The sequence below is a fragment of the Epinephelus fuscoguttatus genome, linkage group LG24 (genome assembly GCF_011397635.1).
Source record: "Epinephelus fuscoguttatus linkage group LG24, E.fuscoguttatus.final_Chr_v1".
Taxonomy (NCBI): domain Eukaryota; kingdom Metazoa; phylum Chordata; class Actinopteri; order Perciformes; family Serranidae; genus Epinephelus; species Epinephelus fuscoguttatus.
This window is the reverse complement of record NC_064775.1, coordinates 8,115,586-8,132,892: the sequence shown is the minus strand read 5'-3', so window position 1 is coordinate 8,132,892 and position 17,307 is coordinate 8,115,586. Positions and strand designations below refer to the sequence as shown.

General features: G+C 40.9%; 1 protein-coding gene across 1 annotated transcript; it reads left to right on the top strand.

The window, feature by feature from the left end:
• Nucleotides 1-3,632: 3,632 nt before the first annotated feature.
• Nucleotides 3,633-16,941, top strand: cyyr1 (cysteine/tyrosine-rich 1). The gene is made up of 4 exons (XM_049570191.1): nt 3,633-3,987; nt 8,777-8,876; nt 11,113-11,273; nt 15,867-16,941. The coding sequence occupies exons 1-4, from the start codon at nt 3,903-3,905 to the stop codon at nt 15,998-16,000; spliced, it is 480 nt and encodes a 159-aa protein (XP_049426148.1). The 5' UTR covers nt 3,633-3,902; the 3' UTR covers nt 16,001-16,941.
• The last annotated feature ends 366 nt before the right edge of the window (nt 16,942-17,307 follow it).

Sequence of the window (17,307 nt, the reverse complement as noted above, 5' to 3'; positions counted from 1 at the left end):
AAAGCTGAAGCCTGTGTGGCACTTCCTGTTGGGCCCTGAGGAAGATGATCTCCCGCCTTGTCGGCTCCCACTGCAGCACAAAGGAAATCATTATCCTGTAATTATGGATGGTTAAGAAGAAGATTGGCCGTCTCTGTAATCTGCGTAATGGCATAATGTGTCACCAGACTCTGTAAGCCTAAACAACTGGCGTAGGCGATGATATACGCCGCATGTTTTTTCTGACTTTACAGTCGACAAGGAAAAATGGTGGAGGAAAATGCCAGCATTAATATGCACGCCTGCAATGAGACTCGTGCTCACTTTTTTACCTGCCTGTTTTTTCCGTGTCTCAGCGTCACATCATTAAGTCTTGAAAGAAACATCTGGAAGGCATTATGAATCACCGCTGCTCAATGTGGGTGGCATTTCAGAGAACTAAATTATCTTCATCCTTTTGCCACCCTGGGCTGCCCATAAAAGTTTGTTTAAATCATGGCAAATTTGATCCAGTTTTCAAACTTCAAAAGAAACGGCATTCATATTTCAGAATCTAAATCCAGTTTGATCTAAAGCTTCATTTGGTCTGTAGAAACAAATGTGGTTGGAAAAACATCTTAAATGGGTAACTTTAAGCAAAGACATATGCTATTCTTTAATGTACACGACTTTTGGATGGTGAACTTTTACGGTTGCTAATGTTCACAGCCTACCAGGGCCCTTTACAGAACAGTAATTTAGCTCTTTAATTGCCAGTTTTACGACTGTATTTAAGTCCCTACAAGTTAACACAAGTGGCTTTTTTCATCCAAAGTATTCCCAGCACAGCGGGAGGTGTGTGGGGGTGGTGGTCTGCCCCTGAAACCTTTGTCTAGAAGTACAAGAGTATCCTTTCAGTGCTAAATTGAAGCTGTGCCTTGCATGTTGCACATGGACTCTATCCCAAAATCTAGCAACCTTGAAGCATGACTGGAACCTGCTTGAGGGTTCCTGGCGAAAACTACAACCATAGCTTCTCAGGTGTTCGTCCTTAGTCTACTGCCGTGGTTCCAAACTTTTCCTTTGAGACATACCACTGCACTCCTATCAAATTAACTCAAGTACCCCTTCATTTTCCTGTTATCAGCCCAATAAGCTGTTATATATCTGCATATCAGATATCAGCCAACAATCCAGATTTCCAGTTCCTCCATTAGAAATTTCCAGGGGCGCCATTGTTGGGAATCCCTGGTCTAATGTGTCTGTCAGAGAGTTCTTGACATGACATCTGTGTGCTGCAGAGGTGTTAATTAGTGGAGTTTTCACATGTCCCCCTCTTATGACACAGTGGCTCCTGGACAGATTTAAACCTGACAATAAAAGTAGGTCAGCTCCTGTTGTTGTGGTTGAAAATAGCCCTGAGTCGTGCATGTTGTCACACAGGTGTGATGAGGCATGCTGTGCTACCTTGGGGACATTACAGTTTAATTCCACTTTCATCTCAATAGAGGTCGTGATGTGACAGAAACCCATTCACAGGCGCGTTGCCACTCTCTGCGTCAAGCTTGACAGATATATAAGAACAGAACCGGATACAGGTAGGTCTGCCTTCACAATAAAAGCACAGAATACTTCCTGATATGATTATCACTAACAGGCAGTAGTGAACCTAGACTCTTGGGGGCCCCGGACAAAGAAGCCCATTGAGGCCCAGTTTCATTGTGCTAACTGTTAAACCTAACTTAGCATGAATTACAAATACAGGTAGCTATAAATGTTATAATTCACAGTATCCAGCTGTCATTAGGGAGCTCACTTTGGGGTTTTTGGCGCAGTGGTTGTGCACTGTGTACTTTCTGGGAGGTTTAAGGGGGTTTACTGCCGAATGTGCCAATGAGAGCGGCCATCAGGGGCCAGCCTGGTAAGACCATCCTGATGATCTGAACCCAACAGTCTGTTTTGCTCTCTTCATCAGCAGTGCAATGTCATGTGTCAAGGAACAACCAATCACAGCAGACAGATATCGTTCCCTTCTTCTTCTTTTTTTTAAGATATTTTTTGGGGCATTTTGCCTTTAATGGACAGGACAGCCAAGTCCTGCTCTATCTGCTAAACCACTGACGCCTCATTGTTCCTTTATAAAGTAAATATCAGTCCCTGATAAATATGGAAATGTTGATCATTTTGGTGCAGAGCAACCAGAGTTTTACATCTCTCCCACAGACGATATGCCCATACGCTTATTAACAGCACCTGGAAGAAGATTAACTCTCGAAATGCGCAAAACCTAAATATCGCAATAAGAAACTGGTAATGGAAACACAGTTTTTGAAAAAACTCATTGAGAAAAAGTTTTTACGCTCTCATGAGGTGCTTTTTCAGACGTGTCGATATAGAAGTATATCGCAAAAGTGTAATGGAAACACTTTTTTTCCCAAATATACGTCACCGGACATTCAAGTCCTCTGTAAATTCCTCGTTCATGATCCTCTCTCAGAAATCCTTTATCCGTGGTGGCCGCCACACATGAGGACTTTGCCTCTGGAATACCACTTGCTCTCTTTGTCTTCGGTTGTAGACTACTGCAACAGCAGCAGTGGCAACCGAGATGAATGTTCCAGCTCGCAAGAGATTTGGAACGTCCATCTTATTTCCACAAACAAAGTGGAGTCTCGCAGGACGAGACGTTACGGCTCATACGCAAAACTCCTTTTAATGGAAACACCTGCAAGTCACATTTGTACTTTGTCGAAACTTTAGAAATATCGCATTTATTTTGTGCAAAACTGTAATGGAAACGCGACTTATGATACGGTGCTTGTTAAGATTGCTTAGCAACCTAAGATGCAACCTGGCACAAAAAAGGCACGAAAGTAGCGCGTTTTCCAGCCAGTTAAAGCCATGGCATGTGTATGACCCCTTAGCGCTTGTTGCTTTGGTAGCCACCATTACTGTTCTGCAAGCTGCAACCTGCATTTTACGTCAACTACAGTGCAGTCCCTGATTGGCTGCTTACGGCTGCTGATTGGCCCAGATTGGATTTTAATTTCTGGACACAAGGCGGGGCGCTAATCAGGGGGCCCTTTTCCCATATTTTGCCTGGTTTGCCTCTCCTGACAATACGCCCCTGCTAATAAGGTTTGCACCACTATGACCACCTAAACCACCTTTAATATATTTCAATTTCTTTTTATAATAATTAATTTGTAAAACAATGACGATGGGGTAAAGGAATGCTGGAAATGATTACACTGAAGATTATGTTTTTAAAATCAAATCATTAAAAAGAAGTATCACCATCATGACAGTTGGACAGTTACATACTTTTAAGCAATAAGGCTAAAGCAAGACAAACATAATATTAATACGATTAGAATTAGTTATAGAAGTAAAAGATAAGTATGGGGAAAAAATCTATAGTCTTTCTCAATGCATGTCGTGAAGAGTACAAATAATTTAGCAAAGTTTCAGTTCATCTAAAATAGTTAAAAATTACGCACACTGCCGGATCAGTTAGTCTTACTCTGAAAATATATACCGGAAGTAATATTTTTCTCTTTTGGGCTGACTTCATATCGCTCTCTCTCTCTCTCTCTCTCTCTCTCTCTCCTTGGTGTTAACAGGGTAATTTGAACACACGGGGGGAGGGTAGAGGAGGGGAGTGGAATAAAACCCTGGGCAGTCAGAGGTGTGGGAACAGGACGCAGCGGCGGCGCACGGGACGCGCACACGTGGAGGAACAAACGCTGCACTTTTAAGGGGAACTAGTTCAGCAGCCCGAAGTCTGAACGAGCAGCCGGGCTGGTGTGTGTGTTTGTGGCGGGGTGGGGAGGGCACAACAATGCTCCTTGAAGAGCCAAATAGGTGACTGGAAACAAGCGCTCTTTGTGATCTTCTGCCGCTGATTCAGAAAATAAAAGTGGGCGCACCGGGAGAGAAGGGTCATGGAAAGCCCCTGGAGGAGGAGGAGGACGCAGGCGGTGAGGTGGAAGTTGTTGAGGAACTCGCTGCTGCTTTGTTTATTCACCGGTGAGTTTTGGATCAGTCAGTTTACACACTGAAGCGCTTTTTCCGTACACATGCATGTCCACATGTTGCAGCTTTTTATGTTTTAGTAACTCCTCTAGACTCTGGGATGAGCTTCTGGGGAAAGTGTTGGGAAAGAAAATCATTAAAAGTTATAATGTGTACAAACAATTCATCCAGATCACATGTTGGGCACCACTTCAGCTGCGTTTCATCCAAATTACGCGCAACCCAAACTGCTGGAAACTTTTAATCTGAGTCAGGTCTGCGGTGCAGTTGTGTGGAGGGGGGCAGGGGAGAGGAGTGTGTGTGTGTGTGTGTGTGTGTGTGTGTGTGTGTGTGTGTGTGTGTATGAGAAGAGGTGGGGGGGTGAAGGACATAGTGCCATTGCCTCCCAGCGTGTGGAGAGACAGGAGCCAGGACCTCCGAGGACCACCCATACCGCGCCAGAAGTCTGTTGGTGGAGGCATTTACAAGGGGTGGGAATCACCCTAGTTATCAAGATACTTAAAAATATTATGTTTTTTAAAGATGTTAATTTTAAAGATTTTAATTTAATTTTATTTATTTATTTTCATTTTATTTTATCTTAATTTATTATTTTTTAAATTATATCTTCTTTTATTTATTTTTTACTTGATTTTATTTGTTTTATTTTCATTTTATTTGATCTTATTAGTTTTTATTTTATTTTATTTTGTAACTTTATCTTTTATTTTTTATTTGATTTTATTTGTTTTATTTTCATTTTATTTTATCTTAATTTATTCTTTTTTTTTAATTTTATCTTATTTTATTTTTTATTTGATTTTATTTTCATTTATTTTATCTTATTTTATTAGTTTTTATTTGATTTTTTTAAATTTTATCTTATTTTATTTTTTATTTTCATTTTTTTATGTTTTTTTTTTTTTTAAATCAATACTTCTACTCTGTGTGACGATCTGATATTGCCACACAATAATATCGCCATACTTTCCCCTCATCTTTTATCTACATGGAAATATCAGCTTTTCTGCAGAGTGTAAAATCGAAAAAAGTAGGTTTACTGTCTGTCACAAAAGAAAAAACTTGTTTTAATCAGAAGAGAAGAACATTTTCTGTCTTCTTAAGTGCCAAAAAACTTGCAGCTGCTTCCCTGCTTTAAATAACAGTGCTCAAGTTATTTGAGAAAAGCATCCTCCTGCTGTAATTAAAAGGCAGGACTCCTCTACTCTGTGAACCCAAGCCTGCAAACATGAATATACGCCTCCAGGGCAGCACAAATCATTCTGAGAGTGAGTGATCGCTGAGAGAAAGCAGATCTCCATGCACAGAGCTTGTTTTCTTTGCAGCGTCCCTCATTTGAAGTGTGCGCTCTGGCTCGTGAAAGACTGCCAGCCTTCTGCACAACAGCGAAAAACCCAAATATCGTAGCTCAGGAGGAGGAGGAGGGGGCTTGAGATGAAAAAGTCGTGTCGTGGCAGCAGGTTGAGACGAGTACACAGAAGCACAGCTGTGTGTACTATGCTTTTGAATATGGCAGAGCGGGGAGGGAAGGTGGTGGTGGAGGTAATAAACCACATTAATCACATACACAAAACAGCATGTAGTATATCCTGCAGGAATAAGCAAGCTGTGTGTAGAATGATCGTGATCACGAGTGGCGTCAGTGCAGGAGATGGTAAAGGTTGGCTCTTATATCATCTTCATTTGACCCCCACGCAAACATGCGTCAGTCATGCCGCGTCCCATTCTAATGACCTCCCACTCAAAGAATAATTAATTCAGTTGTTGAGTCACTGGTTCACGATCCTGTGTCCGTCATTCACACTGTTTGCGTCTCTCGGCACATTTACCTCCAACTCTTGAACTGCTCTGTGTTGCACCCCAGGGATGGAGTACTTCCATAAATGTTCGGGATTCACAAGAGTGTCAGAGGTCCTGACTTTAATTCCCTCTTAAGCTCCCAAAACACAGGATCCTACACTTCCCATAATGCAGCTCTGCTCAGTAAATAGACAGGCATCCACTAACTTCCTCAAGTGTGGAGTTTGCATGTTCTCCCTGTGTCAGCGTGGGTTTTGTCTGGGTACTCCGACTTCCTCCCACAGGCCAAAGACATGCAGGTTAATTGGTGACTCTAAATTATCCGTAGGTGTAAATGTGACTGGTTGTCTGTCTCTGTGTGTCAGCCCTGCGATCGTCTTGTTGACCCGTCCTAGGTGAACCCCGGCTCTCGCCCAATGTCCGCCCCCGCGACCCCCAACAGGATAAGCTGTTACAGAATATGAATGAATGAATTTTACAAGTCAAGAAAGTCGTAGTTTGGTGAACGTTGGTTGTAGAACCATTACTTTCGGCGAACATCTCTCACGGTATACGTCATCAACACCAGCTAGCTAGCAGATAGCTACGTCATAGCTAACTTCGCTATGTTCCACATACAAATGTAAGGTCATCCTACCCCGTGTTTTTATCTAGTGACTCCTGGTCTTTTTTATCAACCAGAGAGCAAAAGAACGAGCAACACCCTTTGCTTTTGTGAGTCAGGCCCCCAGGAACACCTCTCAGCCTTGCTTCCAATTTTCCCCAGTGGTCACTTGTGGTATTGCAATGAAAATTTTTCCTATGGCCTTTAAAGCATTTCCCCCTGAAACCACCATCATAACGAGATGTCCGTAACTGCAAACAAGGTCAATATCGACTCTTTCTCTTAGGAATTTTTTATCCATGGATGTTTTATATTGATAAAACAGGAACTCAAGGGTAGGGCCAGCAGGGAAACGCTACTGCACATATTCAGGAGCCTACATACCACGGTATTACACCCAGAAGGTAGAGACTTTTTGTGGTATATGCTCCGCGAGCAGTTCCATTGGCCTGAAAAGGCACCATCTTGGGGTCTGGTATCTAGGTATTATTTTACATCTATGCAGGGATGCACGATAATAATCGGCATGTCATCGGTATCAAGAAGAGACTTGATGATCACTAAAAAAGTGAATGTATCTATCGGTATAGATTATCGGTCAAATGAGTTGTTCTATATCAAGTATCAGCAAAAACTCCAATACTGTGCATCCCATTATCTATGATATGAGTATATCCAGGTTTGAAACACAGGCATCGCAGCCTCAGAGAGAGAGAGTTATAATTTCACGTACGCGACTTGACTCGTCTTTGTAAAAACAGATTTTCATCTTAAATGGCACCTGTTTTCCGACAGACTTCGACTTTCTTGGCTCACAAAATTATCTTTTAAATTGACAAACATCATGTGTAATGCATGGCACAATTTTAAACAGGTAAAGATAGCACGCACATCCCAAAAGACTTGTGAGAATGACATAATAATGACATAAAAGATAAAGTTCGCACACCAGAAGCTGCTCCTTGAAGAATTTATTTGGTGTAACGTTTCGGGCTCCTGCCCTTCTTCAAACATGATGTCTGGTGTGCGGACTTTATCTTTTATGACAATTTTAAACAGGATCAGAAATTAATTGTTTGAGTAATAATAAAGTAAAGATCGGAAAAGCATGTCCTGATCTTTACTTTATACTTCCGAATATGGTACCAGGTGTGGTCCTCCAGAGGGGAGGGACTTTGGATTTGGAATAAACTTACCACTGTGTGTAAAATTGGACTGCCTCTTTATACCTCAATTAGATTAACTCTATTTGTTAGAAAAATTTCATGGATTAATGTCTTTATCTCAGCAAAATCCAATAACGTATTCCTTATTGGTCCACCAAATTTCGTCCAAATCCCATCATGGATACTGAAAATATCACAGCACACGACAAACTAACCAACAGACGGGCCAGTGCCCACTTGTGCATTTCGTAATAGAGACTGAAGAACGGAACTGAACCAGTTTTACAGCTATTTATGTCATCACATCTGAAAACAACTCAATTGTGATGAATAAGAATTGCAGATTTTTCGGGCTGTGTCACAGACTGGTCTGTCAGCAGCAGCCAGTTTGCAGCCTACAGTGTTTGATTCAGCTGGTCCGCCATGTGGGCTGATCTGCTGCCTCAGTCCGCCCAGACACGGAGAAATAAATCAAGCATTCTACTATTAAGTGAGTTAAATGTGGCGTAGCTGTTACATGGCAACCGCAGCTGCAGTCTGTATTCAATAAATGTAAAAATTGATGTTTTAAAATCTTAATATTAAGGGCTATCAGGATTGGCTGGGTTTATTGGACGAGAACTCCAGGTCCCCGTTCATTACAGAGATCTTTTTTATTCTTATTTCCCCCGACGCTCCACAGGTATTGATTGCTCCCTTTTAAAACCGACAAGTGCTTCTCCAGCTCTCTGAGTGCATAATAAGTCGTCTGTCTTTGCGCTTTTAAACCTGCCTTTGAAGGTATAAATAGAGGCTGCTGGTTGAGGTTATGCGCTTTGAGGTTAATTCATGAAAGGTTTCATTACAGTGATTTTTTTTCATCTCGGGAAAGGTTAAAAAAAATTGCAGATAACAAGACGAGACTTAATCGTTTCTTTTTAAGGCTTCTTTCCTTATAAGTGGACACTTAAGACTTATCAACAACTTGAAATATACCTCTGCCTAAGTTATTTTTCTTATAACCCTGCTCACTTTTTTTTTTTTTTTATTCTCGGTTTTTTCTCCGAAGGGTTTAATGTGTTTCTTAAAGACTTTCTCGCAAGCATTATCTGTGCAAATGGCTTTCCTCTCTGTTGTTTCCACCAGCACTCGGAACTGCTGCTGATTTCTGGTTCCACAAAATTTAACACCCTTCATTAGCAGCTCCTAAAAAACACGTCGATATGTGTTTCAGGCGGCAGTGAAGCCCAGTGTGAAGGCTGTATCGAGTACTGCTGCGATGGAACGCCACAGTTCTGCTGCTCCTACTACGCCTACGTGGGGGACGTCCTCTCGTGAGTTGACGCACGGACACAACAAGACCATACACTGATTATCTGCACACACACACACATAGATTTGGTGTAGCTCTGGTTCTGGGAGTATGTTTAAATGAGAGAGAGAGCAGCTAACTCACATCCCAGCTGTCTCTTAACATGCCAGAAGAAGATCTGACCTCTGACCTGTGTTGGCTTTGATTTAGCACAGCTGCTTTAACACTTTCACCTAGTTCTCACACTGCTCTTTCCTTTAAAGGGACCTATTGTGCTTCTCAGCATTTTGTGTCTTTATAAAGAGTTACGGTGAAGGATGTTCGTATTAAATGTGGCCAAAGTTTCAAATAACTAGGTAAACATTGGAGGACTCCATTGAAATGAATGGAAGTTTTTTTTTCTTCATCTTTATCTTCTTCTTCCTTCAAACGAATCACATTTTTGAGGGCCTAAAGATTCTTGGAATACTCATGAAACTTTGCAGATGCATCAGAACTGGTGAGAATTTTGGTATTTCATGGGCTCAGATTTGAGAAAATGGCCCAGTAGCCCCCCTACAAATTTTTAACGAAGCAGCCCCCGCAGTACGTTTAACCCTGATGTATGAAAATTGGTAGGCACGTGTAACCTCCCGAGATGTACAAAAAAGTCTCTTGGAGCCATACCCTAAACCCAACAGGAAGTCAATCATTTTGAATGAAATGTGTAATTTTGGTGCGTTTTGGCCAATTACAGGGGTCGTACTTTGACGAACGTCTCCTACAGATTTGATCCGATTGACTTCAAATTTAGTCTGTACCATCTAAAGACCTTCGACATTAAATGTTGTTAAAAGCTTGAGTTTTTGCTGAACATTGTGGCGGTGGTTGTGTGGCAAATTTTGATGTGTTATCGCATATGGTTGTGCTTGGGTCTGTCAAAGGATCGATGCCGTATTAGCCGATAAGCAGCTCAAGCTGTCGTCGAACCGTGTGACTGTAGAAAGTGGTCGAACTTCTGTGTTTCTCCATGAAACGGGAAGTGGTTGTAAGTCCAAGGTACATGGTCCAGTCTGCCCCAAACTTCATGTTTGAGAATCCTGACCTGAACACATCTACATGCCAATAGTTAGTTCTAGTTCTAGTGCTGCCTACTAGCAACAGGAAGTGACATGTTTTATACTTTGCTGTACTTCTCCGAGCAGGTTGGGTAGATCCACCTCAAATTTGCTTTAAGAAGCCTCAAGACCTTGATGAAGCTTTCTGGTGAAAATTGTGCAGTTTCTCAAATGGTGTTGCCATGGCGTGGTGGCCATTTTGCACATTTTTCCATCAAACAGGAAGTTGTTGTAACTTGGGCATATATCGTCCAATCTGCCTAAAGTTTCTCATACATGGTAAGAGTCTCGACCTCATGACATGTTCGTGCCAAAATTGAGTTGCAGTCACAGCGCCACCCACTGGCAACAGGAAGTGACGTGTTTTATGCTTTGACATACAACGTGCAAGCTGGGTGACCAGATCCATGCCAGCACAGGCAAAGGTCTGAAGGCCTGTTTGTCGCTGCCAGCAACTTTAAGTTGTTGTTATTGTAAATTTCCCCCCAGATCCAGATCAGACTCCTGCTGGAACAAGTCCAGTTGTGTTCAGTAGTGTTTATTGTTGATTTTCCACAGTAGAAAGTACCGCACTTCTCCGTTACAGTCGTTCCCTGGGTGAATACAGGTGTTCAGGCACAGACAGTATGAGGAAAATAAAGTGTTTTGGAACATTAAAGCATGTAAAGGTTTTAAACACAAGTATGAACCTGAAAATGAGCACAGTAGGTCCTCTTAAAGATAAACCCTTTTTGTTTACAGAAGTTTTATTGATCTCTGTATTTGTAAAATTGCATATTTGTACTAATCAGTGCAGAACCTTGAATGACTTTTGAAAACAGCGTGCTGATTCTAACATGCTGACTAATGCTGACTATGAAGATGTAACCAACCTGTTAATGAGTGTTTTTTTCCTAATTTACAGTGCCAACTCACACACTCCTCTGCAGTGAACACACCACACACACCAATGCTCACACGCTCTGTCACACACTTCACATCACACAGCCGGGTTACATCAGATGCTGCGCTCCATCTCCATGGCAGCAACTTAGAAGTAGCATGTCTGCTTGAGACAGCTGCCTCCTCTCACACTTGGGTGGCTTACAGTGTGTGTGTGTGTGTGTGTGTGTGTGTGTGTGTGTGTGTGTGTGTGTGTGTGTGTGTGTGTGTGTGTTGCAGGGGCACTGCCATCTCCGGTATCGTTTTCGGCGTGGTGTTTCTGATGGGGGCGGTGGCAGCCTTGTTCCTGTGCGTGTGTATGTGTATGAAGAACGGGCGAGGCGCGCGGGTCGGCGTGTTCAGCACCTCCTACATCAACACTGTGACCCAGGGCTACCCAGGTGGGTTGACAGGGGACACACACACTGGTACACGAAACAGATTTTACAGGACAATTTATTACGTTATTATTAATTATTGTAAATTATTAATAAAGCATTTTTATAGCTTATAAACTCTTTAAAGTATGATCAAAGGACAAAATAAAAGTAAATAATGACTTATTACTTCACTTTAATGCACAAATATATGATTCATTACTGCTAATAAAGAATTTGTTAACGTTTTTAAAGACCATTGGCCTTTTTTCAGGCTAGGTGTGAAGTTGGGTGATTTAAAAGGCAGCTGATAGCAGTTAGCAGCTAACTCACAGAAGGTGAACACCAGCCAAAAATGTCCACAAAGTCGGGGCGTCGGTGGCTTAGTGGTAGAGCAGGCGCCCCATGTACAAGGCTGTTGCCGCAGTGGCCCGGGTGTGAGCCCTTTGCTGCATGTCACTCCCTCTCTCTCTCTCCCCCTTTCACACTTAACTGTCCTGTCCATTAAAGGCAAAAAATATCTTAAAAATAAAAAATAAAAAAAACAAAAAAAAAGTCCACAAATTTAAGACACAATGAGGTCTGTTAGCTCCTTACCCTCCGAGCAGAGGACGAAATCAACTGCAATAAAAGAGATTGTAAAAGATTGTTATTACAATGTTGATACCACTGTTACTGTTAAATAAGCATGCCAACAAATATGTTAAAGGTTATAGGGAATATAGGGAATAAATGCGTTTAATCGATGCCGTAGCTATGGCGTAGGCTCCATGTCAACGTAGCGCCTACGCCGTAGCCTGACGTGCACCTCCCCAGAATTGTAACTACGCGTCGCAGTGACGATGAAGCTGAAACCATTTCCTTCAGTGGAAACAAAGCTTTTATTTACTTTTATTTCAGAGATAAGAAACAATAAATTGTGAAGACAGTAAAGCCTCCACAAAAATAGCATTTTAAGTCTTGTGTGTGATTTATCCTGGCGTCATATGAACAGAGGAAATCTCTGCTCGTTGCTAGGCTAATTTATACAATGTAAAATGCCATAGGCTGGCGCTAATAATGTTAGCATGTTGTATTTGCTTGGAAAACGTGTTTAGTATAAGACAGTTTTGTTGGTGAATGTTGTGAGTTGTAATGGAGCCAAATTATGTGCCATTACCTTTGTTAAATGTTGCTGTTGACCCTGGTTTTATATGAAAAGAGGGAAAGATCATTAGTTGCTAGGCTAATTTGTACAATGTAAAATGCCATAGGCTTGTGCTAATAACGTTAGCATGTTGTATTTGTGGGGAAAATGTGTCCAGATAAAGACATAGTGAAGCTGATTTGTGTACTTGTGTTTGAAACTGTCTCTATTAAGTCATCTTTAATGTGTGTTTAATGTGTGTTTTGAATCAACTAAACTTTACAGCACTTCACAGAAACCTCCGCCGCCAACTGGTGTTTCGGAGGTGTAACTGCAGAGTGACACAGACACACCACCGCACAAGTAAAAAGGCTCTCAAAATGCGAAGTGTTAGAGTGGTACCGGCTGCTTGTCCTCAGTTGTCCTCAGTAGTTTACTGTTACTGATATTTTTATGCTTTAATTAATGATATGATAATGTTTGGAAAACATTAGTCACAACATAACAAATGCTTCATAAGTGTGACTCATCAGGAAGTGGAACCAACTCATCACAAGCACTTTTAAAGGACGTACAAAATCACAAAATCAAGTTCAGGCTCATTGATTAGAGAGTGATCTTTTTAGTATTACTAAATTATGTATTCCATTGTAGGACCAATCAGACGGTGGTTCCGGCGTCTTTAACAGTGTCTACATGATGAGAGCGTAGACGCCACAGTGACACCTCATCTGCTGTCCTCAGGCAACCAGACATGAAAAGCAGACAGTTAAAGGATCCACTTCCTGACAGTCACACAAAGAGAGAGCTGAGTCTTTTCACAATGTAAAGGCTCAGACGTGACCGTAAGCTCTGCTCGAGCATTTATGCCACACAAATACACCCAGATTTCCCGTAAGCGTGATTCCTTTCCTTCACCGCTTCACGTCTGTGACACCCTGTCCCTGCTTGAAAGGGAGCAAATAGGCGACAGTGTTCCCACATTGTACTCACAGGTACATCAGAGTCTGGACTCGGTGACACTCTCCGGGCCTGGGGAATATGCTGGGTTTTCTGGGGCTTATCATTTATTCATCACGTTGCATTCTCCTCTGTGTTTCGCCTTCATGCTACGCTGGGCTGGCGCTCCTCGCTCTGCCCTGCAGCTCCGATCATGTTCCATAAACATGGTGCTCCAACACACACAGCCATACAATATGAATACATATGTTTGTAGCTGCAACCACATGAATCATTTTCTGTCTTCTTCTGCTCCACAACCACATGTGAGTTAGACTCTGTGATTAGTTCTTACATTATTCACTAGTTTTAATTACATAATAGCCTTAAAGCTACAGTAGGTAACTTTTATAAAGATAAGTAAGGGCACGTTTTGCCTCCATGGCGAGCTGCTGTCTGTCTGTTTGTTTGGGTTTAATTTCAAGCTGCATCTCTGTTGGCAGGTTAGCAGACATAGGTGGTGACAGCAGTCACACAGTGAGGTGGTCACCCCAAATGTCTGACACTGTCAAATATTGATCCCAGGCTGTCTTTTTGATTGCAAGATTGCGACAACGGCCATCCTTGAACCTCTTCACTGCGCGACAAAGGATCACCATCTTAAAGCTACGATCAAAGATATCGCCATGTTTCCTTCACGTCAGTCATCTTTCAGGCTTTAGTGACGGCCTACAGTACACACACATATCATCTACCGTGCTCATTAACATGAATCATGAACATAAGCATGTCGGAGAACTTAATCAAGTCCTGTAGATAAGGCACATTCCTCAATTTAGCCATCCCTCAGCACAGTTTCTTCTTTTAAACATGAGCTTCACATTATTACAATATGTTAGCACAAACAAATGTGAGGCGTTTCACATTGTTACGTGATACAGGGTCACGTTATTACATGAAACGATTCACATTATAACAAGATAAATAATGATATTAATAAGAAAAGATTTTCTTATAACAAAAATATTTGGTTATAATAAACTTTTTTTTTTACGAGAAAAGTTTTTTGTTATAATATGAAAATATTTTGTTATAAGAAACTTTTTTTTACGAGAAAATTTTTTTGTTATGACACGAAAATATTTTGTTATAATAAACTTTTTTTAACGAGAAAAGTTTGTTATGACATGAAAATATTTGAACTTTTTTATGAGAAGTTTTGTGTTATGACATGAAAATATGTTGCTCTAATAAGAAACCTTTTTTACAAGACGTTTCTCGTGATAACATGAAAATATTTTGTTATTATAAGAAAGTTGTTTACGAAAAAAGTTTCTTGTAACAAAAATATTTAGTTATAAGAAACTTTTTTTTTACGAGAAGTTTTTTGTTATGACATGAAAATATTTTGTTATAATAAACTTTTTTTACGAGAAAGGTTTCTTGTAACAAAAATATTTTGTTATAAGAAACTTTGAGAAAAGTTTCTTGTTCTGACATGTAAATATGTCATAAGAAACTTTTTTGACAAGATGTTTGCTATAGTGAAAAGTATTTTGTTATAACAAGAACAGTTTCTTGTAACAAAAATGTTGTTATAAAAAACTTTTTTTACAAGACGTTTCTCGTGATAACATGAAAATATTTTGTTATGATAAAAACATTTATTATAAGAAATTTTTTTCAAGAGAACAGTTTCTTGTAACAAAAATATTTTGTTACAAGAAACTTTTTTCGAGAAGTTTTTTGTTATGACACGAAAATATTTTGTTATGATAAAAATAGTTTGTTATAAGAAACTTTTTTATGAGAAAAGTTTTATATAACAAAAATATTTTGTAATAATAAGAAACATTGTTATAAAGAAACAAGTCTCTTGTTGTAACATGAAATGATAGATAGATAGATAGATAGATAGATAGATAGATAGATAGATAGATAGATAGATAGATCGATCTTGCTATAACATGAAAACATGTAAAAATTCGAAAAACATGTCATAACAAGAAACTTTTCATGTTATTTCCTGATGCTGATCAAACTCTTTTCTTTCTGGCATGGCATCAATACACTTCCATAATTATAGCTTTACGTGTATAAAGTATTTGAGTTGCCCTTTTTCCCCTCTTACAAAGTCTCACTCTGAGCATCCCAACAGTTCCACGGAAATTTTAAAATAAAGGTTTCTCCTGTAACATGTGTGACTGAGTTATTCCTAATAATAGTGCAATGAAACATGAGGTTGATGCAACCCTTTAGTCTGGAGTGGGTCTTTATAACTCATTCATCTTTTGTCTCGTGTGCTGCTTTGATGTTTCGGTGAATGATGTAAGTTCCCCTGGCGAGACAGACGTATTGTGGTCAACAAAAGGACTGTTTGCAGCCACATTTTTGATCTTCCTAGTTAAATTCTTTTACTCCAGAGAGTAGTTTGCTGGTTTAACCACTAGAGGGCGCAACTTTACCATCAAAGCCATGTAAAGCCGGGGCAGGAGGAACTGAATGCTTTTGACCTCACTGCTGAACTTCTTTATTTTCTTTCTCAAACTCAGGTCCTCCACCTCCGTACACCTACGACTATGAGATGTACCCTCCATCGCTGCATCCCCCACCTTACACCCCAACTCAGCCTCGGCCGGCCAACTACTCCCCACCTCCTCCTTACCCTGGCTGCACTCGCAAGTGAATCCCTGCAGCACACATTGCCTACTGGCCAGCTCAAAGGAAACTCTCATGGCCTGGTCTTCCAGACGTGGGGGTGGCTGCACATCTCTGGCTTCTAATGGGGTTCAAGACAATTTAAGAGGCCCTGAAGAATTTCCACAGTTAAAAAAAGGTTGACCCAGTGCAATATTGTCAGCGATATGCAGTCAAGATGTAAAAGTCACCGCGTTCCTGCTGGAGTCTGGCCCAAATGATGGGGAAATGAATTTAACACAATGCTGGTGAGAACACTCCACATTCTAATAGCCTTAAATGTTAGCAGCCCTGCAGCCCCGCAGCTGGTACTCTTTCCCCGCTAATAACCAATATCCTTATCCGTCGCTGGCTCTGCACATCAAAGACACCGTGCCGCTTTGATGAAGGTGAAGACCACATTTGTCAGCATGGAAGGGGAACCTCACATCACTGGAGGAGGGAAGAGTCTTTCCAGGACACCGTGTAGACTCTGCTTTCATGGAAAAGTTACCTATTTTTTAAGAACTTGATTTATGTCAGCGACTGAGGTGGAAGTTGGTGATTAAAGCTGTTTTGAACGCGTCAGGTGAGGACCTGTCATGTGTAGACACAAAGACTTGAACGTAATGCATCATGATACTGACTGTCATGGCAACTTGAAAGGACTGGGTTGTTGGTAATGAGCTGTTTTTTACTGCCTTACTTGAAACGATGTGAGGGGGAACTGAACTGTGGGTCACGTCATGTTCAGTTGGAAAATTGTACTTTTTTTTTTTGCCTTTGTGAGATTCTTGAAAATTTGCAGTTGTTGGCTGATTAAGGGTGTAACTGAAAGTGAAGTGACCTCACTGAGCTCTGACTGATACATGTGATGGATGACTGTGAATGATGGAGGGGGTTTAACTAAACTTGCGTCAGGTTATTGTACGTGTTTCTTAACTGTTTAAGTGGCTGTGTTGTGAATTAAAGATGTGATTAAAACGTTTTTAAAGTATAAACACTGGCGTCATCAGTAATCAATAATGTGCACGTCTGGATTGCGCTAGCTGAGAGAATGGATGTCGTACATAAAAAGGGGAACGTATGCCCATAAGGCCAAAGGTGTCGTAGTTGTAGGGGGACAATTTTGTATGTCTAGGTAACTAGTGCTATAACTAAATTAGAATTTGCTGAATATATCGGCCAAAGGGCTGAACTTAAAATTAGCTCTCTGAGGTACGACGATAAACATGTTTACGTGGCAAGTTGCGCGAGTCTCGAGAACTAGCACCACCACTAGCCATCAGCTAGTCTCGCGCGAGTTGCCATGTAAAC